Source organism: Phymastichus coffea, unplaced genomic scaffold (assembly GCF_024137745.1).
Source record: "Phymastichus coffea isolate CEN01 unplaced genomic scaffold, Cenicafe_Pcof_1.1 PCOF00061, whole genome shotgun sequence".
NCBI classification, from domain to species: domain Eukaryota; kingdom Metazoa; phylum Arthropoda; class Insecta; order Hymenoptera; family Eulophidae; genus Phymastichus; species Phymastichus coffea.
This window is the reverse complement of record NW_026706872.1, coordinates 654,535-676,481: the sequence shown is the minus strand read 5'-3', so window position 1 is coordinate 676,481 and position 21,947 is coordinate 654,535. Positions and strand designations below refer to the sequence as shown.

The 21,947-nt window shown below is 33.5% G+C and overlaps 3 protein-coding genes across 7 annotated transcripts; 1 reads left to right on the top strand and 2 right to left on the bottom strand.

Annotated features, from left to right (window-relative positions):
- Positions 1-110: 110 nt before the first annotated feature.
- LOC131666764 (probable phosphorylase b kinase regulatory subunit beta) lies at positions 111-5,747 on the bottom strand. Its single transcript, XM_058939659.1, has 19 exons — positions 5,380-5,747; positions 5,155-5,276; positions 4,948-5,083; positions 4,676-4,883; positions 4,235-4,591; positions 3,971-4,168; positions 3,770-3,908; positions 3,413-3,687; positions 2,459-2,689; positions 2,202-2,389; positions 2,014-2,129; positions 1,773-1,915; positions 1,574-1,706; positions 1,357-1,499; positions 1,079-1,281; positions 875-1,012; positions 563-803; positions 362-469; positions 111-287 (listed from the first exon to the last, which is right to left on the bottom strand). Exons 1-19 carry the CDS (start codon positions 5,418-5,420, stop codon positions 111-113), a joined length of 3,297 nt encoding a protein of 1,098 aa, XP_058795642.1. The 5' UTR covers positions 5,421-5,747.
- A 426-nt stretch (positions 5,748-6,173) lies between these two features.
- On the top strand, positions 6,174-10,617 carry LOC131666803 (golgin subfamily A member 2). 3 transcript variants are annotated; one of them, XM_058939736.1, is made up of 13 exons: positions 6,174-6,366; positions 6,483-6,566; positions 6,643-7,254; positions 7,342-7,537; positions 7,621-7,786; positions 7,861-8,002; positions 8,057-8,245; positions 8,318-8,530; positions 8,600-8,785; positions 8,856-9,107; positions 9,174-9,621; positions 9,690-9,914; positions 10,025-10,617. In XM_058939736.1, exons 1-13 carry the CDS (start codon positions 6,331-6,333, stop codon positions 10,183-10,185), a joined length of 2,910 nt encoding a protein of 969 aa, XP_058795719.1. In that variant the 5' UTR covers positions 6,174-6,330; the 3' UTR covers positions 10,186-10,617. The 3 variants fall into 3 exon arrangements, with proteins under 3 accessions (XP_058795719.1, XP_058795718.1, XP_058795717.1); XM_058939735.1 differs by having other exon boundaries at positions 9,992-10,617; XM_058939734.1 differs by having other exon boundaries at positions 9,989-10,617.
- Positions 10,618-13,788: 3,171 nt separating this feature from the next.
- Positions 13,789-20,390, bottom strand: LOC131666786 (uncharacterized). 3 transcript variants are annotated; one of them, XM_058939699.1, is made up of 10 exons: positions 20,201-20,390; positions 19,674-19,973; positions 19,383-19,607; positions 18,789-19,313; positions 18,505-18,711; positions 16,536-18,432; positions 16,115-16,407; positions 15,701-15,970; positions 15,498-15,616; positions 13,789-15,422 (listed from the first exon to the last, which is right to left on the bottom strand). In XM_058939699.1, exons 1-10 carry the CDS (start codon positions 20,324-20,326, stop codon positions 14,303-14,305), a joined length of 5,082 nt encoding a protein of 1,693 aa, XP_058795682.1. In that variant the 5' UTR covers positions 20,327-20,390; the 3' UTR covers positions 13,789-14,302. The 3 variants fall into 3 exon arrangements, with proteins under 3 accessions (XP_058795682.1, XP_058795681.1, XP_058795680.1); XM_058939698.1 differs by having other exon boundaries at positions 15,701-16,407; positions 16,536-17,152; positions 17,246-18,432; XM_058939697.1 differs by having other exon boundaries at positions 15,701-16,407.
- Positions 20,391-21,947: the final 1,557 nt, after the last annotated feature.

The following is a 21,947-nucleotide window of genomic DNA, read 5'->3' as shown; positions in this document are numbered from 1 at the left end:
TATTTTTTCTATATATTTAAAATAAAGTATAACAATTAAAAAAGTATTTGACACAATATAAACAGATAGTGACATTAATAATAGCATTTTTCTTTTAAATGATTTTTGGTTCAAGCAATTTTACACATTTCATTTGTTTCTAAAGCATCGTGTGTTTCTGCAATATTTGTGACGCAATCTCCTGTGAGAACATTGTTTACAACAGCTCTTGCTAAGAAACTTGTTGTAAGAGAATAGTTCGCCGAGAAGAAAGGTGTCATGTCGGTCTTTCTATCCACATTATGATCCTTTGTAAATAAATATATTTATGAAAACTTGAATTAATATTTTTTTGTTTAAATTCGGTTTCAGCGTTTCTTACCTTGCAAAATATGATAAAAGCATCATCGACCAATTTGTTTAAATTTAATTGCCTCTGAAAAGTCAGTTCTGGATTTCGCAATAAAATTGTTGAAACAATATTTAATAGCTACGAAAAAACAATAAATGTATTAAAAGTACAAGATCTGTCTAAATAAATAAATAAATATATATATATATATATATATATATATATATATACCTCAACAACAATCTGTCGATATTCTGGGATGGTAATATGATGAAGAATGGATTCAACAAGAAGAGCAAAGGTTAATTCCGATCGAGTTAAATTAGACAAAGTAGGTTGCTGCGGTACTTCTCGGCCATTAACACAGATACCTCCAGGGCATCTCTCAAGTACTTCCCAAACTTGATTATAAAAATGTAAGGGTACTCTACACAGACTCCCTTCGATCTTCCGTCTTCCGAGAATCGATAAGCTTTTCGGAAAGTTACAAAATTTTAATTTGAGCAATATTTATGATGTAGTGAAAAAATCATTTTTACTCACTCTTCGTCTGCGGCCCACTCTTTGACTGTCAAAACTTTGATTAAAAGTTGACGAACCTCGTAGGGACTATAATTTTCGATTGGCTTTGAATCTTTTCCGATTATTTGTAAATATAATTTCATGGCTTCTAAAACCCACCTGTAGAATAATCATTTTATAAGATACAAAACGAGATCAATCACAATTTAAAAAACAATTTCATACCCAATTCTAATTTTGAGGATACCCTTAAACATTTCCGGATTTGTTCCAATGAGACGTCCACAGTATAATAATATTTCTTGCTGTAATACAGCATGAATAACATTATGAGGCTGAATAGTGGAATACATTACTGATTGAATTTCGGCAGGTGTCATGGGTTTATCAAAAACAGTTTCTTGGTGTCCAATAACTCCAACAGTAATCTAAAAGTACTATATTATAGAATTGTGTGGTTCCATTTTCGATAAAAATATTTTATCGTAAAATAAGCGACATACCTGTTTGCCTTTGACAAGAACTCCTGTTATAAAAGGACTAATACTATCGACAGTGTGATTCAATATACTACTGCAATAGCGTACTGCCATCCAATATCGAAGACTTCCGGCTTTTTGGTACAAAGATGTAAAAATATCACTCACTAAAATCCAAAAATTATTTACTTAATATTGATCTGTATGGTGTTATTTTTTATTTAAATACAAATAAATTTACATTTAGAGCCATTTATTTCATAATTCGGGCCCTCTCGCTGTATAAGTATTCCGTATAATTGACATTTAGCATATAAATCGTTGACACTTCGAATAGCATTTATAATGTTTGCAGTTGATTCACTTTTAAAGTTCTAAAAAAATAATCATTGAACTTTAATTATTGAGGAAGTAAGTTATAAGAAAAAATTTTGATTTACAGATAAGTCTTTGATGTCTTCGTTGTATGACAGAGCTTTTGGCACATCAGTCAAGCTTTGGTATCCAATGTAATCGTGCTCCAATTGTTTGAATTGCGTCAATTCCAAATCAGTATCGATGGAATTGATGAAATCCAAATGTTCTGTTGTAAAAGTTGAATTGAATTGAAAACTTGTTACAGTAAACGAAAGTTCTGATTACATTGTACATATAAGCAATTCTTGAGAACTCGATTCTTACCTATACAAGACGAAGATATCAAATTTTGCAGACGACCAATACGAACTTTAGTCCCATCACAATATCCTTTCTTGAGCATTGCAAAAAGATCTAACATTTCTTTAAACTGCGGATCTCTGTAAATAATTAGAACATGAATTATTTGAGCATATATTCGGTGTGGATCATGTAAACATCAATTTTTTTACCTCATGTGTTCTTCTCGGATTAAAAGACATACTGTAGGCCTTCCTGACAGTCTCCAGTATCGTCCTACAAATTGAAGCTCAGTTTTGATGTCATCAATAAGTAAGGCCATATCACGGTATAAGTAAAATTCAGAAACCTCAAAAATTAAAGGATAGCAGAGTACAGTCATTCCACACACTCGATAAATCTAAAATTAAAAAAATGATTTCAGAGCACTCTATCGCGCAGAAGCTTCAGCCTTAACTTTTTTATTCACCTTACTAGTTCCTAATGAACCAACTGGTCGAGCAGGTCGCCCTTCAAGTCCTAATTTTTCATTTATTCCAAGGCATTGATAGACTTTGACTAGTTGAGTGGAAGACAAAATTTGGACAGGTTCAACTTCGTGAGGTGTTTGAGTTTGTATTCCATAAGTTGCCATCATAGCTTGCAATCTCATTGACTCGGCAATTAAAACAATTTGTACTACCAAATCAGTATGCGTACCCTAAATGAACATTTAAATGAGTGGGTGACATTTATACAAATACTTAGTAAACATGCTTTTATTTATTGTCATTCTTTAGTGTGAAGCTTCGTGTAGTTTTATTACAATTAATACAACAAATTATTCAAGTTGTACAAAAGAAAAGAAAAAAAGCACGTTATAATATACTTATATAGAAAGCATACATAAAAAGAAGCACCGCAAAAAATAAAGAAATGATAAAAAGTGGATAGACTTCCTATTGTAATTAATATAGAGATACAGATTACAGTTAACGTAAAAATAGACGAAAGTTCGAAAAAATGAACATTTTGAAAGCTATTGAAAAAGAACGAAATAAACATTCAGGTGCAGATTTATAAAAAAAGAGAAATATTTTTTAAATTTTGCAAAAAAAACACAGAAATATTAAGCATCCAATGTAACTATTTGAAAATGATATAGACATGCCTACTCTTTTTGGTTTGGAAAGTAAATATTTCTTTTTGTACATATAATCAATAGTACATTTATTTTAGCAGGTAATATACTGATTGAATGCTACGTATAGTACTTGATTTCGCCTGTATAAAACGCAAGAAAAAAATGAAGTTTAAAAATAGGTTTTATAATAAATTTGGAAAATGTAGGAAAAAAAATTCAGTTAGAGAGTAAAAAATCCTATATCCGAACATCTAAGCACTTTTCTATATAAAAAAATCACGAATGTAAGTTAATCGTTACCTGAAATGCCGAATAACGTCCTGCTTTTCTTGGCCTATTGTATGACGGCAAATAGCGACGAATTGGATCTAATTCGTTGATGTGTAACAAACTGGCAGTTAAAAGTTGAGCTATAACAAACATTGCTTGATTCCATAAATATATTGGAGCAGCATCATCTCCTCCTTTGTGGCCTCTGCCAATATCACTAGGAACTTTGATTGTACTTCCCGGTTCATTTTTTTCACCTTCTATACTATCCTCTGGAACGTAGTAGTACATTGGTACAACAGGATCTGAAAAGTAAATAAAACTTAGTTATTATCAATAACGCCATTGAGACAATTTTTTATTCACTAATGGTTGTATAATATAAACCTCCATGCACATCCTTTGATAATCTTGCTTTCAGTAAAGTTTGATATTCTTCTATTTGATCCGGCAAGCTATTGAAGACTCCATCAATTATCATAAAAATATAAAATAATGGCCATTCACATTCTATGTTATCAAATTCCTGAAAATAGACAATGTTAGTTTAGCGAAAAGCCCAACAATGAAAAAGGATTTTATGCTTACTTTTATTTCTCCAGATTTATAATATCGCTTATCAGGATCCTCCAGTACAGTTTTATAACCATCTCTGCCAAACCGTTTGAAACCGTAATTTCCTTTTAACCTTCTTATTACATTAGCTTTTGTTTCAGTATATAAAACTTCTTCATGTGTAGAAAACGCAGGAAATGAAATTGTTGGCAACAAAGCAGCATCCACACTCTATAATAATCAGTGAAATGAATATTTTGTATGCTTATGTTAAATATTGAAATTAAATTTGCACACCTTAGAACTAGATTCTCTTGGAAGCATAGTTTCAAAAATGCTTCTATTACGATTGTGAGCATCTATATCAACATAAATGACAGACCAAGATGCACCCTTTTCTCCAAATAGATTACAACCATTGATGGCTTCAAGTGCACTTTTGGCCATGCCAATAGAACTGGCATGAATTTCTGGTGTACCATCATTGTAACGACTACCTCTTTCCCACATTCCATAGTCAGGTGTTCTATATGCTCTTTCAACATAGTAAACCAGATTTTGTATAAAGGCAACTTCATCTTGAGTATAAATTATTTGCAGTCCAGATGATATCATTTGTACCAAAAAAATCAAATACAGAGATACAACATCAATCTGCAAAATTATATGGATTTAATAAAATAACAATAAAATATTCAAAAAATAAAATTTTATACGTTATCTATATTTTGATATTACTTGCAAATGATTGTAGTCTTCATCTTTGAAAATTACATCTCCAGTGTCTAAATGGAACTTGCAGTGTAGAGCAAATCGGTTGCATTGATTTCTTTTGAATAGCTCTACTCGTGAAGATTGTTTCATCCAACATTCTAAGATACCTCTCATACATTTTATTGCAGATTGACCTAATTCATATGATTTACCTCGATCATCATCTATACGTCTAGAATGACAGTTCAATTCATGATTAATTTAGTAATAAATTAATCATTTGTTTCAAAATATACCTATAAGCTTGATGTAAACTCCAAACAGCAGCAGCACAATATACACTTTCTCTGACACTGGCTATTTTTTTGTCAGTTGAAATCTTTGGAAAAAGACCTGTTATACAACTTTGATAGTGTAGAATTTGCCGCTTAACTGAAGATAAAACAGTTGCACTTTCAGAAATCTTCATTCATATGAAACTAAAGACACAGGAGAGATCTTACCAATTCCATAATAAATATCAAGTTGTCGTATAGTATCCTCATAGTTAGAAATTTTTAAAAACATATCAATATCAAAATCAATAACGCTACCTTGCCTGACATTTCTAAATTGTGGTTGAGTTCTGAAACAACAAAAATATATTATAAATTAAAAAATATTGATTATTGCAATAAAATATTTATCTAGGATAGATAAGCTAAAGTTTTATTAAAAACTATACAGACCTTGGCACTCCGTTAGGAGTAGTAACAGCTACTGCAGCCATGATATACTTTACTATTACTTAATACTTGATGTGGTTATTGTAACATGAAATTATTTCAACTAATTATCTAAAATCATTCGTTAATATAGTTCTGAATAAAATTTGTTTTTTTCACTACACTCCTAAATTCAGTAGCTTCACTAGTAAAAATTAAATGATTTTACTGCTATACCTAGCTAGAGGTGACATTTGCAATTGCTATACTGTGACATATATATACATGTAGTAATTTATTTTTATTTATATCAATACACAGTAGTGTCAAACTAATAAATCTCGTTGTCGACGGACGTTGTATGTACACGTCGATAAAAGTTTAGCTAATATTGCAACACTGCTTTCGCTGCGGGAAAATATGAAACTAAGGAAGAAAGTCACAATTATAACATGAAGTATTAAAATTTTTTAAAATTCATATAAAAATGATATGCCAATTCTTCAAACTGATTTGATTCAAAGTTAATCCAAACTGTTAATCCAAAGATATACAAAATATACTTTAATATGTAAAAACAAGTTTATACTTACATCGACATGGACGTAGTTGAATTATTTTTGTAGAGATTTAATTTCTAAATTAGTAATATGTAAGTGTAAAGTAAGATTTAATGTGTAAAGTAAAAGGGAGATTTTTAAGCGTATCATCACACTGATACATGACTATTGTCTATTGTGTCGAAATTAAAAGCATGCATGTGTGCGAGGAACAATTTACTATCGCGCATATAGCACGGGTAAATTGGTGAAGTGGCACTTGCAGGCATGCAGATATTATAAACGTGTAACATAACCTCATTTCCGCTGTCAAACATCGGATATTTTTATAAAACATAATGTAAATAAACATTGCTCTGTATCGGATGTTGAATAAGTTTCAGCGAACAGCTTTCCGAATAAAAAAACATCAAAAATGAATAAAGAGAGACTTCTGGCTGCCAGAAAAAAAGTACAGTATTGTTGCATATTTATAAGCTGAGAGTAGTTAAAACGTTGTTTTATTGTCATTCGACTATTGTATATTGCGTAAAAGTTGCAATCTATTTGATCTTTTATATTTTACAGCTCAAAGAATTCCAACAGCATAAACATGAAATGCTTGGAGATACACAAAATCATAATGACCTAGAAAAACACAACAATGATTATGTACAGTATTTCCTTATTTTATAATTGATACAAACAATTTTCCTAATAATAATATTTTTAATAACTTATAATTTAGATTTCACGAAAGCATACACCTATAAACTCGTCACCAACTCCACAGCAAAGCCTTGCTCAGCATTTTGAACCTGATTTAGAAGTAAAAGAAAATCATTCTAATGAGATAATTGGTATGAAGAATGTCAACCAATATCCTCATTGTATAAGTTATGAAAGTCAGAAAAATTATTTTACATTAACTAAAGAACAGGAAAAGAAAACAAATCAAGATAGTTTTATAGCACACGAGTCAACCCATAAAGATGCATCAGTGTCTTCATACAATAATTTTGTACCTCATCATAGTAGAAATGGAAGTAGCTCAACAACTTCTTCTCAAATAATTCATGAAAATAATGATCAAGATATTGTTTCTCAACATTCATCAACTCAACCTATGGAACATTTCAATTTCAATTCCAATACATGTACCAATGCTTCTAGTTCTTTGCAAAAAGAACATTTATTACAAATGGCAAATGCAGTGGCTAATGTTTTAGAACACGAGCAGAATTTAGATGAATCCACATTAAATAACAGTGACCTGGAGCAAAGAAATCAATTTCTCACTTGCTGTCTTGAAGAACAGAAAAAGCTGGTAAGCCAGTTACATATTCAAGTTAGTCAATCGGTAAGAGTTGAACTTTTTATGGTTATAAAAAGTAAATATCACAGTTTTGTAATAAAATGAATGAAACATTTTTTTGTTTAACTTTAGAATAATAAAATTGCTGAATTAGAAGCAAAATTGAGTACTAAAAGTGCAGACTATGAAAGTAGGCTCATTCAAGAACTAAATCCCTTGAGAGAGCAAATACAATTAGATGCACAAACAATTGGTATTCTTGTTGGAGAGAAAGCTGAATTAACTGCTGCAAATACCCAGTTGCAAACAACAATTAGACAAAAAACAGGTACACTTTAATTCAATTAATTTAGGTTTACTCAAAAAAAAACTGATCATTTGCTATACAATATTTATGACCTGATTTTGCAGAGGATATTACGGAATTATTCGGAAATTTTAAAAGCTCACAGCATAAAATGGTTGATTTAGAAAGAGAATTGACAACTATTAAAAACAATATGGAAGATCTGTCAAATGCTTATCAAGAATTACGAAAAAAATACGATGAAGCATTAGAAACATCAGCAAATGCAAAGTAAATAAATCATTGGAAATATCGATTTCTTGTGAAACAATTCTCTTTGAACGATATATTTTATTTGCTTGCAGAAAACAAAATGAAGAACACGAATTGGAAATTTCCGAGATGCGTCAAAAACTCAACTATAAAAATACTGAACTAACAAATTTGCAGCAAGAATTCCAAGAGAAAGTGGCACTGTTATCTTTAAGCGAATTAAGAATACAACAGGTGAGAAACAAATTTCATAAAAATATACTGTTTTACTTATTTGCATAATTATAGCTTTCAAATGGCCCACAAGAAATAAACGCACTTGAAAATCAACACCACGCGACCAAAGTACTTCAACAACAATTGTCGCGAATGAAAGAAGCGTTTGAAAGTGTAAGTGGTGAAAAGGATGAAGTAAATAAGAAATACCAAAGTTATTTACAACAACTAGATGAACGACACTCGAAACTACTAACAGATGTAAGCTTTAGCCTAAAATTCAATTTAATTCGAATCAATCGTGTTCACATCGTTATTCTTTATTTTTTAAAGCTTGAAAGTGCAAAAAGGAAAATTGAAGAATCCGAAATTCGCGAGCAGAGTTACATACAGAGATTATCTGAATTAGAACAGCAATTGCAAAGAGAAAAGTCCAAAACTGTGCCGCCAGTGGAAGATCAATCCGAAAAAATTGCAATTTTGACTAAAAGTATGGATAATTTAGTGTTGGAGCACGAAAACTTGCAGTCGATGTTAAATGAAAAGGTAGATATAAAAAATATTTGATGATTGAAACATTTGTATCAGAGGTAAATCAATGCTATTTAATTCCAGGAGAATGAAATCGAAAATTTGAAAAAAGATTTGAAGGAGCTTCAAGACATCAAAGAGCAAAGTGCCGAAGCAAGTAAACTGGCGCAAGCTCTACAAAGTGAGCAGCTTGGAGCTTCGCGTGCAGTATCCCAGAATCACCAATTAAAAATACAACTTGATGAGATGCACGATGCTTTTATAGCTTTAGTAAGTGGCTAGTATGAAATTAAAGTGAAACACTGTAACTGATAAATAAAAATGTAAAATTAATTTTCAGAGCAACACAAAATTAGATTTAACAGAGCAACTGCAAGCTGAGCGCACTATTGGTAAAAAGTTGAACGCCCAGCTGAATGAGGTGGAAAACCAAATGGAACAATTAAAGGAAGAGTTGTCCCAAAAAGAAGCAGCATTACTTGAACTTGAAAAAGAAAGATTGCTCGCAGCGCAAATTGAGGATCAAATTCAGCATTACCAAGCACAATCTCATAATGCAGTTCCATTGCAGCAGGAACTTCAAAAAGCTTTGGTACGTCATTTAGCAGCCTTATGAAGCAAGATAAATACCAATAAATAATACATTGCATGATTTCAGGTAACAATTGAAACTTTGAAGAAAGAGAATCAGTTGCTTATTTCAAAGTCCCAAGCCATAGAAACGACTACTGTAACCGCAGAAATACATCAAGAAAATAGAGAAACTATGCCGGATATCACTGTCACTACTGGCACTAACGTGGACGAAATTGCGGATTCGACAACGATAAGCAGTTTCTTTACAAATGTAAATGTAAGTTCTGATTCTCTCGAAGCTGGAGCTCGAAATCCCTCGGAAAAACTTGAAGATGATGCTGTAGACACTAGTATTTCGAAAACGCAGTTTGTGATACCAGAAGCTAGTGTTATTCCAAGCGTGTCTGAACCAATGAAAAAACTCGAAATAAGATTCAAAGAAACTATGGAAAAAGTAGCCGAGCTCACGGATGAAAAGCAGCGACTGGAACATCTTGTTTTACAATTACAAGGCGAAACAGAAACTATAGGTAAATAAATGAATTTTCAGTGTTTTGTTTTTCTCCGTGATAATTAATACAGTTCGATTTTACTGAAGGCGAGTATGTAACACTTTACCAAAAGCAACGTGCAATCCTTCAAGAAAAAGCGAAAGAAAAAGAAAATACTTTTCGGCAATTATTGGAACAACGTAATCAACAGCAAGAGCAATTGCACAAATTGAAAGTGCTTGTGGCAGACCTACTGAAAGCCAAAAATACCATTCCCAATATCACGACCGCTACAGCAGCTGAAGAAAATATGCATACTTCGGAGAATCCAGGTATAATACATACCTACTTCCAAACCTTTTTTAAATATTATTTGCGTCTACTTATTGTGTAAATATTTTTACAGCAGATAGTGAGACTAATAATATTGAAATTATTCAAGGGCATGTAAATAAAATTGACGAGGCAATGAATCAAACAGATAAAACAACTTCCCAAATTTTGGATCTTTTGACGGAAATTAAAGACTGCAATAATTCCTGTATTATGAAACCAAATTTCCATCCTTGTCCATGTTGCTCTGGTAAACTGATAACAGTCTAGCGGTTATCAGAACGCAACTACTATTTGAATATTTATAAGAAATTTGTTATGAAGTGTATTATACAGATTTTGCGTGAAAATGCAATGAGTATTGTAATAATTGTATATAGGTGCAGAGACTTTCTAAATTTGATTATGTATTACAAATTTGTTATCTACACTAATTCATTTGTGCAATGTCATAAATCTCTACAGTCAAGGATAGTTATAATTTAATGGCTAAAGCATATTTTGAGAGAAATTTTAGTAATATAATTCTAGTTAAACATTTCTATGTAAAGGCATTTTTTAATTATTATTTCTGAGAAAAAAAATGTAAAACTGACTTGATGGATAAAACTTTATATGAATTATCATTGTCAACAAGATATTGTAATATATATTTTATTCATCGCAAACTACGTTCTTGTTATTTAAAACTTTTATGAAACAGTCTTTCAATCCAGCGTTCAATAAAAAATAAAATTTATTAGATAAAACGTAATATAATTACACTAATGGTTGAACTCTGTTATTTCATCTTACCATAGTTGTTTGACTTTGCTAAAATCAGAATCATTTTCATATACAACAGATAGTTCATGAATTGTAAAGTCAATATCCTATCTATAAAGTAATAATTTAATAAAAATTTATTGAAAAAGCACAGCAAATAATTAAACATATCGAACTGGTATGTGATTTTTTTCTGAGTAGCAAAGAATTTCTCAACAATAAAGATAGAATAATATTTGGTATGTTGCAGAGAGTGACATTAAAATAGTTAATTCACTGGAAAATTTTGCAAAAAAAATAGCTTAAAATTTTAACAAATTATTTAAGAAATTATCTATTTTCTAAATATAAAATAACAGATTTACATCGGTCACGTGGAAACTATTACTTGCGTGATCAATATTGTTCTCCGATTTCGATTCCATTAAAATTTCCTTTGTCAACAAATCAATCATCTTACGATACAATACGACTCAAATCGACTACGATAGTAGTCGTTTTAATATGTGTTACTCATATCATTTGAAAAACTACTTTACAATATGCTCAAACTTAGTTGAGACTCATCTGTTGTTGAGTGACTAGTTGTCCGTTTATAATCTAACTGCCCCAACTCGTTACAAATAGTATCTTGATTTGATAAATTCAAATTGAATTCACAAAGAAGTCTCTTTTACACTTTATCAAGTTTCAGAAAAAATCAACGGCTTCACAGCAATCCTCAGTTATACTGTTACCGTCATAATCAGAACGTCGTCTCGAGAATGTCGAGAAAAATACTGCATTCACCTGTTGCTCCAAACGCTAAATTTCTTGTGTCAATTCTAACAATGTAGATGCCGAACGTTTTATGGATTTCAAATGACGCGCTTTCAAATTATATTTATTTGGATTATCTCTTGTCGATGCGTATTGTTGACAAACTTTTACAAAACAGCTGTATATCTTTTCATAACTCTTTGATTTACGGTTCCTTATTTTTTGTTTTTATCGCAACACCATTATTTTGTACGTAAACAATGTTTCTCCTTTTTCCTTGATTTGTTTTCTCACTAGATTGCTTATCAGGAACTTCAATCTACTGAAGATGATGCAACGATTGACAAATCCTTTTTGTTTAAAAAGAGTAACTTACCTTGTCAACCGCTGTCGACCACCACTCTTTTGCGTTTCTTGATTTTCTCAATTTGAAAATCTGCCAAAGATATATCAATCGAGATGATTAATTACTTATATTGCTTGGAAGAGAGCGCAATCACAACAAAGATCAATTAGAAGGATATACAGAGCAAACTTAAACTCTCGCACATCACAGAGTAACAAAGTAACGCAGTGTCAGTTAGGCTATTCTTATTGAAATTGCGATGTATGAAATTTCGGTATTGGGGAAAGGAATAGTACAGAGATAACCATTTGCGCTTTGATTCTGCACGCTCATGTTTGTATCTATGAAATCGCCAAGCGTGCTTAAAGTGCTGCTTGCATGCCATTCCAAATTATTTGTTGATGCGGATGATCTGCCCTTGAAGAGTGATAAGTATAGATTTATCAGTAGCCTTGGTATTACTTGTTCTTTATTATTTAGCTCCCGAAACTTGCTAAAGCGTATCAATAAGCTCATCAGCCAAATTACAGCATGTCAAGTGCGATGCCTACGCTCTTTCTTGAACTAGCCAATGGCAATTGTTAAAGATTCTTTGCTGTCGATATCTATACTGTACGAACATTAAAAAGCCTTATTGTTAATCGATAAAAAGAGCATTTGTTCAATATGTAGAGCAAGACTCAATAAATAACTTTGTTTTCTCGATTTTTAAAAGTATCAAATAGGATAAAAATTATTATCATCCAGAATTAGTGAAAAACTTCGTTTTCAATCTTCGAAAATTTATACTTAACTATATTAAGCTATGCACTTAACTAAAAATTTAAAAAGAACTGTTCGTCATTAAATTTATTACATTATCTGAAAAAAATTTCAGATTGAAAATAACTATTTTTTCATATGCTTTGCAAACAATTGTATTCCAAACAAATTTTTAAGCAAAATACAGAAATCATATAAAATAGAGTATTTCTAGCCTGGAAACTTTGAATTGCCTACGAGAAGATACAAGTGAATAGCGACCTCGTCCGATTTCCAGTACTCAGTGCACCTTTTCGCGACACTGGCTATTCCTTCAAAGGCGCACTCTAAATTGTTCTGTGACTGATGAGAAAAGCAGATCGAGTTACTAGTCATAGTCTATGGTTTGAACAACATTTACAGTCATCAAGCTACCTCGCAAGTCGCGGAACAATAATCTGTATATAAATTTATATATTACAAATAATTATAATTATTTATAAATTTGGTTATAATAGTGAGAATAAAAATAGTTACCATGTTATTACAATCAACGTGTCTTTTTCCTCCTGGCTTATTCATGATCACCTCATATGTTCATTGGAGTTGAGCCTATTCTATGTACTACGTACTCTATACTTCCTCAAAAATTTCTCTAGTGTAACTCAGCTCGAATTCGAGCACAAGATTTTACTTAATTTTTCTAAGTATCAACTATTACTACTATTTCACACGTATTTTCGATACTGGTACTCTCATTACAACCTTTGAGTGACAGTAAATACCTCCAAGAAAATACAGTTATGAATTCATCTTTTAATTTTTAATGTTGAATTCCTGCATAAAGTTCAATAATGTAAAATTTGAGCGTTTCTCAATTTTAGGACCATTACGTTCAAATGCTCATCAACGTTTCACTTATATTTATTCATTTCTTCTCTTGCTTCATGTTTTTATTCTAGAAATATCCATTCACATTTATTATCATACCAGATCAATTAATTGTATATATTACGTCTACTTTTTTCTATATGAAGTTCGATTGAAGATATCCTATTCTTTTTTAGGTTTTTCGTATACGTGGATTATTAATAATTGTTTACTTTGCCGCGAGAAAAGCATATCGCATCTACGCAGAGTGCGTAAGTGTAAATATTTGTATATATACAACTTATAAAACTACTACAATCACCCACCATATAAAACCATGTATTGATAATTTGAGAGGTAAAAATTATAGGAAGAAATTTTTACAGCTAACTTAAAAAATTTATTCACGACAATAATTTTTCTTTAAATTCACTATACTTGCAACAATTATTTGTACAATTTTATGATTTGTATGTAATAGAAAAGCCTAACAATAAGTCTTAAAAATAATCCTCTGGTCGATGAAAAAAATATCAATTAACAAACGTTTATAAGAAGCGTATCAAAATTGAGCTAATAATAGAATACAAATGACTCTATCGTGTATTAAGACTGCGATTTTTAATTTTTGACAAATTGACAACCGACTTCTTTTGTGAACACATGTCAATTACTGCGTTTATTCTACTCATAGTAATAAATGATATGTAATAAGTTTACAAAATAAAAATAAAAATATACTAATAAAAGTTATTAAGATGACTTTGTAATAAATCTAATATAATAAAATGTAAGGATCAACCACTTACAATTTTTGCAATTTAAAATAAACAGTATTGTATAAGTAAATAGGTAAATAGAACCATATCTATAATAACATTTACTAAATTTTTCTTCAAGCACATATCATTTAAACGATATATTCGGAATACTATGTTCCGCGCTTTGATCATGTTCAACCTGTATCGCATCCGAAGAAAGGCTATCAAGAGTGGATATGGTACCACTGGAATTGGTCTCCGAGTTTTCTTCTAGCAATCTATTTGGGGTCGACGTTCTACCCTTGACAAGCACAGATTTATCAGTGCTTTTGTTTGCATGCTTTATTGATATCGAAGACACATCGCTGACCTCCGGAAAAACGTGCATAGTGCTCTCGTGGTGAGACGACTTTTTCAAGGGTGAAACGAGTCTTGCTGCAACAGTATTTATGGGCGTGACATCGGAACTAGATGAAGAACCTAAAGCGCTAGCTTCGCGAGTTTTCTTCAACGTTGCAAGTGCCCAATTTAGACCAAGTTTTTTCAAGCCCTTCTCCAAATCTTCCGGCGAGGTTGGACGTTTCAACATGTTCAAATCCGACGAAGGAGTGGTCGAGATTTCAGAAACACCTGAAACGTTGGATAAACTTCTCGAGCTTACCGACGACAATTGACTTTTGCCACTATTTTTACAGTCGTTTGGACTATCTTTTTGCACCGGTGATACAGACTTGGACTTGACTTCTTCGTAAATTTCACTAATCATCAGGTCATCTATCTCTTCATCGGGTATCGAGGGCAATTCCGAAATTTGACTAACTCTTAAATAGTTACCGTCGCCATTATCCTGGCTCTGCTGTAGTTCTTCGATATGAACATCCGGCAACGTATGTAACGAGTCAGAGGATTCGCCCTTTTTTGGTCCACTCGTTGATAGCCTTATCTTCTCGAGCGATGTTTCTATTGACTTGTACGGTGATTTTTCTACACTTTTCGATGCCGATTTGTTGGAAGTATTGAGGGATTGAGGTGAACGATGTGGAGGTAGTGGGGCTACGTGTACAGACGGTTTATTTTTGCTTAATTTCACTTCTACTCTCTTTGTTGACGAGGGTGATCCAGAGGTGATTGCTTCATCGGTTGATAACCTTTTACGACATTTAATTGCAGAACTTCTCGTGCTTACCTGACTTTTGTTTACTGTATCTGGGGTATCGAACTCGACAATCGTAGATAATTCGTGCACTGGAGACACTATTTCTGACCTGAAAAGGATATGATTGAAATGCGTGATAATTGATAATTAAAAATAAATATTAACTGTATTTCGTGAATCGTACCTGTATGGTCCACTAATTAATGTGACAGGTGGTCGTGCTCTGCCTCCGTTATTCGATGAATTTTTCCGCGACATTTTCGGTATTCCAGCAAGTAAAGGTACGTACTCTGGATTGCTCATCTGTAGAAGAGATTTACTTTAATTACGAAGTTTTTTCCTCTAATTTAAATAATCAATAAGTGCAATGTTAAAAATTATGCATGCCTCTAAACTGTCAAATCGATTATCGTCATGATTATCCGTAGAAGCCGCAACAGCAGTAGGAGCATTCTTAGTCGTTTCATCGTCGTGCTTCACCGGCGCTTGACTTGATTTCAAAAGATCATCATCAGAATCTTTTGATTTATCAACTGGTAGTACAGATTTATTAATGCTTTTACTTTGCTCAAGGATTTCCTTGGATAACTGCTCAACCATCTGGTCCTCGTTCTGTTGATGTTCAGCAGTTACCTCGGTGCTCGTACTCTTAGTATCCTGCGACATTCGGAATCGATCGATTCTGAAGTTCACTTGCTCACTGTTCAAAATTTTTGGTTTGCTCTTTTCGATTGGCGACTGCTGTTGCGGTAGCTGCTGAGTGGCCGCCGTGGCAGAACTTTTTGTTTTTTCCGTGCTTACCTCGAGACTATCGTTCGTCAAAGTATCCTTCGACCAGTCGAGCGACGGTGATTTCTCTCTGGCAGCAACGGTAACTGCGAGAGGTGGTGATTTTGAAGAATCGAAAATTTTCTGCGAAATTATTTTTTGAGATTCTACGAGAGTTTGTTTTAATTGTGCGTGTATCGACTCGATGCTCTTCACCACTTGATTGATGTTTATACTTGTTGCTGTGGACGGACCGCTAGGAATCGTTTGAGTTCGAGCCATCGTATTGGAATCGCCGGTGGAGGTTTCGATGGATAAATCCACGCCTGAAAAAATCGATTATTGTAAATGGTATCGATTTAAGAATATATTGGACAGAAAAGAAACAACGATTAAAATCTTAGACTCTAAATGAATGAGGAAATCAATCAAACAAAATTCAAAAATAGCCAACCTCTCTGCTCATTCCGTACTTTTTCGATCAAATCAGTAAGCGAAGCAATTCTTTGAGTGCAATCCTGTTGCAAGCTCTCATACTTCCTTAGAATTTGCGGGCAATGCTTGAGCGTGTACTGATTAACATCTTCAAATTTATCGTGAAAAAGTCTGCAGCCAGGATCTCGACAATTGCATGTTCTAGGCCTTTCCATCGTTGATTTTCTAGCAGTCGTCTGCGTGGTACCTTTAATCTGCGTTTGTGTAGTATTCGATTTCGTCTGCGTTTGCTTAGCACCCGATTTTGTCTGTTTTTTTGTATCAGTCTGTGCGTGAATCAGAGACATAAACTTCGTCAAGTTTTTATTAACTTTATTATTTCTAACTTTCATATTAGAAGGTATTATCATAGTACGATGTGAGGGGGTCTCTGGTGATGAGACCGGACTCACTTCTTGTGCCCTTCGTCTCAATTCCGCTGGATCTAGCTCAAACAGTTCGAGGATCATAGCTCTCGTGTCATTGACATCATCGATAAAGGCTCCAGGAGTCGTAGTCGGCGGACTGATGTAAGTTGTTGATGCGTCCGAGGTGTCCTGCAACTTCGTGACGATACGTTGTGACGTCATATACCTGCTGTAGAACGAATGATTGGCTATGGTTGAACTCGACGACGAATTAATCGAGGTACTTGAGTCTATTGACACTTGTGTGAATTGTTCGCGATACCTGTGCTCCTCGAAAGATTTTGCCTGGCGGGAGGATAGTTGAGGTTTCTTTGGACTCGAGTGGTGAGATGGTGGGGCTGACTTAGACAATTTTTTGGATGGAGAAGTTATACGACTACCAGGTAAAGAACGCGTTGTTTGGCCAGAAATTATAGGAGATTCTCGCTTGGATGGTACTGCTAGAAGCTGTTTTTTTTTCTTAGGTAATACGGTGATTTCTTTCTTTTCCGGATCGATTGCAACCTCGATGGCAGCACCTTCCTTCTGCTCAAAAGTTATTTTCACCGGCGTCTTGGTAGACGCGTGACGAACGTTTTTAGTAGATTTCGCAGACATCATGGAACTGCTTTTCGAGAGCTTTACATTGCTTTTCTTCTGTTTAGAAACTAGCGTAACTTCCTTCTTAGTGACGTCTATCACCACATCCGTGGAGACAGAAGAGTTGCTGCTGCACATGCTTGTACTGCTATCAACGTTTGCTTGCGTGACGATTTTCACCAACGGATCTATGGGATGAGGTGTTTTTTCTTTCTGTTTCTCCTTCTCCATTTCTACCTGTATCTCTTGATCACGAGTAGTCGTAGTCATCGTGCTACTAGATGTTTTAGGAGTAGGTTTAGGGAGTGGTGGCCTGCTTATAAATTTCTTACACTGCGAAGCTACAATTTTATTCGCGAATTTGATGTTTTCATCGCTAGACATATTAATTACTTGAATTTCTGGTGGTGCTGGCGGATTTAATTTCGGTGTTACATGGGAAACTCTGTTGTGACTCGTTGACGTCGTCAATTGATTAGCGTTGTTGTTAAATAAAGATCGTAGGCTAGCATTAAATACATCGTCAGGTAAATTTGGCCCATATTCTTGTAATAACTGTCGCTTCAACTGTTCGATCTTGATTAAGAGTTCAGAAATTTTTCGCTTGCGTATGTACTCGTCATCTTCTTCGGAGCAACTAACTTCATACTCTTGCTCATCTATGCATGGAGGCTCTCGCCACTCATTCGCTGAGGTTGATTTACAATGCATGTAATTTCGAGGTGTAATGGTTATAGGCCTTTCTATTAGAGTTTCATTCGTGGCTGGATCTCGTGAATTTCTTAGTATGCTTTCGAATACTCGATCCATCTTTTTCTGTCGCCTCGTGAGGTTTTCACTGTTTTTAGATGGAGCCGTCATCTGTCGATTCTGAAAAATGTAAAACCTCAAATTAATAAAATATAGATAAATTTTTTTCCTTTTTTGATTTTAGTTGTTTACCGAGGCTACTTGATTTACTTTTAAGGTTCTTTCCTCTTTAGACAGCAAATCAAGATTTTTTACAAGTGCTTGATAATCTCTTTTAACTTTTTCTCTGAGGATAGCATCATGAGTTTGTTTTTTCGATTGCTCTTTCTGACTTGCCATCAATGATGATTCTTTATTTTCCAATTCGATAACTTCTTGCGCTAAATCTTGAGCATTTGGCTATTACGGAATAAATATAAGATTATTATACAAAAACAATCAGTAAGCGTTTAAAAACATAATTCATTCGTTCTTACCACGTTCTTAACGTTAATTCTTTCAACTAATCCAGGGGGCCTCTCATATTCTTTTCTCTGTCGGGTTTTATGATCATACATACTGATTTTACTTGAAGCTGGAGATGTAGGATGTCTTGGAGTTTTCTTCACTGATTTAGCGTTATCGGAAAAATATGACGAATCATCGCTGATAGTTGAAGAAGATGTAGAAGTGCTAGATAAATCAGAAAAGCTTTTTTGGTAACGCTTCGCGCTATGCTTTTCTATATTTTCTGATTTCTTAGGAACAGAACTTGTAACAGGAACTGTTTTACGAGGTTCATTTTCATCAGATTCGAACATACTTCCTTTATGTACTTGCTCATATGTATCTAAAACGTTTTTAGAATCATTAAACGGTTTAACAGGACTACATATTTTACTGGGATTTGTACAGGCATTTTCTTCAGTTAGTGTTCTATCTAAATCATCATGATTATTGTCATCATTGTTTTCTTCAACAGATGCTGATACGTGAGGTATTTTTGTTTGAGTTGAACAAACCTGTTATGTTTATAATTATAATGTTTATAACTTGCAAGGTTTCAATAAATTTAATCATGAAATATCTACCTTAACAAGTTTTGGAGTTTTCATAATAGGTGACTTTTTTGAAACAACAGACTTTACTTTTTTTCTTGTGGATATGGATGGTTGTTTACTATCTGCCAACTCAAATGGTTTGATATTTGTTGTACATGACTTATTAGGAATATGGGATACTAAACAAGAACGCTCATTTTCAAACTCTCTAACTTTCCGTAACCTATCTTGCTGTTTACTATGTGAACTTACAACCTGCAAAAGATATTATTAATTTGAAAAGTATTTGTTTAGCAACTAAAATTAATAATTGAAATATACCTTTTTAGATTCCTCTAGCCTTTGCATTGCATGTGTACCCCTTGCTTTAGCTAATACTCTATTCCGTTTCTGTTCTTCCAATCTAATAGTTTCTATATCAGGTTGTATAGCAGCATTTTTATGAGCTAATCCTATGTTTTCTATGTCTTGGTATCTACGATGAAATTCCATCATTCTTTTGTCATGTGCTTTTCTCATTTCTGTATTTTCATCTCGCTCCAAACGATCAAGTTGGTCTTTTTTTGCCTGTCTAGCACGTTCCAAAACTGTTTTGGAAATAGCTCTCGACTGTTCTTGAACCTTATTTTAGAAATAATTGAAGTTTATTACAGAACACATAAGCTAAATAATTAAATTTATGACATTTGATCTCGAATCAGATTAGGTCATATAAATTATGATTATTATAAAATCCAAATATTGTGAAATGGCAAAATATACGAGACATCAAAAATTTATACAGATTATGGGATAATTTTACGTATCCTCTACTAAATAAAAGAAAAAGAAGAAATGTTTATACTAACTTGTTCCAGCCGTAACCTCTTTCGGTGCTCTCTCTCACATTTCTTAAGATTTTCAAGATCCGATAAAACCATCTTGCCCCTACGTATACTAATTGGATTACCATTAACCGTAACATTAATTGACATTGCAGCTATGCAAAACAAACTATAAAGCTAATAAAAAAGCTCATTTGGAAGATAAGCAACAAGATGTAAACATTCAACTCGAATTCAAGAGAGTCAACGGCCATTGGAAATGTCGGCCAATCAGTTTCGCGGCCTCTGCCGCAGCCATTTTTCAAAATAATAAATCGGGTATTGGTCAGTCAGCATCACGTGATCGATCGTGGGAAACGCGCGCGCTCTGTGACTGTGATTACGTGATATGCGCTCCAATTTAAAATGTTTTGAAGATCTAATAATCGATGAGCTTCACTAATTGCTGTTGTAGTAATCAATGATAGATGAAACTTGCTTTAAAAAACCATGCTGACTGAAACGATCATTTTAATTAAAATTAAACGGTATAGATGCCAGATACAATGGGAAATAGATATAGTTCCATTATGTCCGACCTTGTCGTTTCATGACTGTAATGACTCTTCAGTTTGAAAAGCAATATATCACACTTTTTCGAGTACACGCAAATATGCATATATTGTATTCACCCATGATAATGTTTCGGCATTATATTTAATAATGTATTAAAATTTGAGCGTCATTTGACTTCTTTTGTACTTCGTACGAGCAGCAGCGCTTAGCATTTTTTCCGTACGTGTTTCCATACTTTTTTTCTTATAAATGTTTTAATCTCATTATCCAGCATTTATCCATCATCGTTCAAAAACAAACGAAAACCAACGATGAAACGATGATGTTTGTTAAACGATGGTATAAGGTCTTTTACATTAAGATTCTTAAAACGAATTTTTTCAAATATGCATGAATCTTTAACTAACTATGAAGAAATATAGCTGATTTTAAAGATACAAAAATAACAAACATTTTCCGAATTTTTGGACGGAAGCTTAGCATATAAACCACTTTCTGAAAGTCATAAATAACTGAAACTGTTCTGCATACTTGTCAACTTGTTGGGGGTCCGCTAATAAGCAGATCTAAAGTAATACTGCACAAGAACGGAAATGACCGCTAAATACAGAAACACAACGGACTTTGCGGATGCGATCTATTTCGGGTGATTTTTGCAGAATAATAATAATTCGGAGGCACCGTATGTAAGTGAATGTGGGCGTTCTCGATGTGTGGAGAGGCGGCGTCTGGCCAAGTGAAACGGCCGTTCATTAACAAAGCAGCATCGCCGTCGTGTGCAAAACTGCGCGTATGACTCATCGCAATATTTCCGATGAGCTTTTATCGAGCGTGCAACAATGATTACGAAAATCCTCTCGGCTTGCTAACAGCCCCTAAAGAACCGTTAGACATTTATTATTCCCTTAAAGATGATTAACGAGCGCAGAAAACCTGAGCGATTATCTGGATTTATGAATCTGCGCGGCTTAACAAACCTCCTGCCACGTGCTAGTATATGCATTATTTGTCATTTGTTCGTAGTCGCTGCGCAACTCGTGAATCTTAATTAGCTGCAACTTCAGGCTGAATTTTCTTTTTTCCTTCGCTTTTCTTTCCAATAGCTGTATTTTTAGACGAGTATAGTTCGTAATAACGGCATGAACGAACTTGCACGAGTGAAAATAACTTTCCCGCCTAGAATGCTGTGCGAGAAATTTCCCAACGTCGTTTGCAC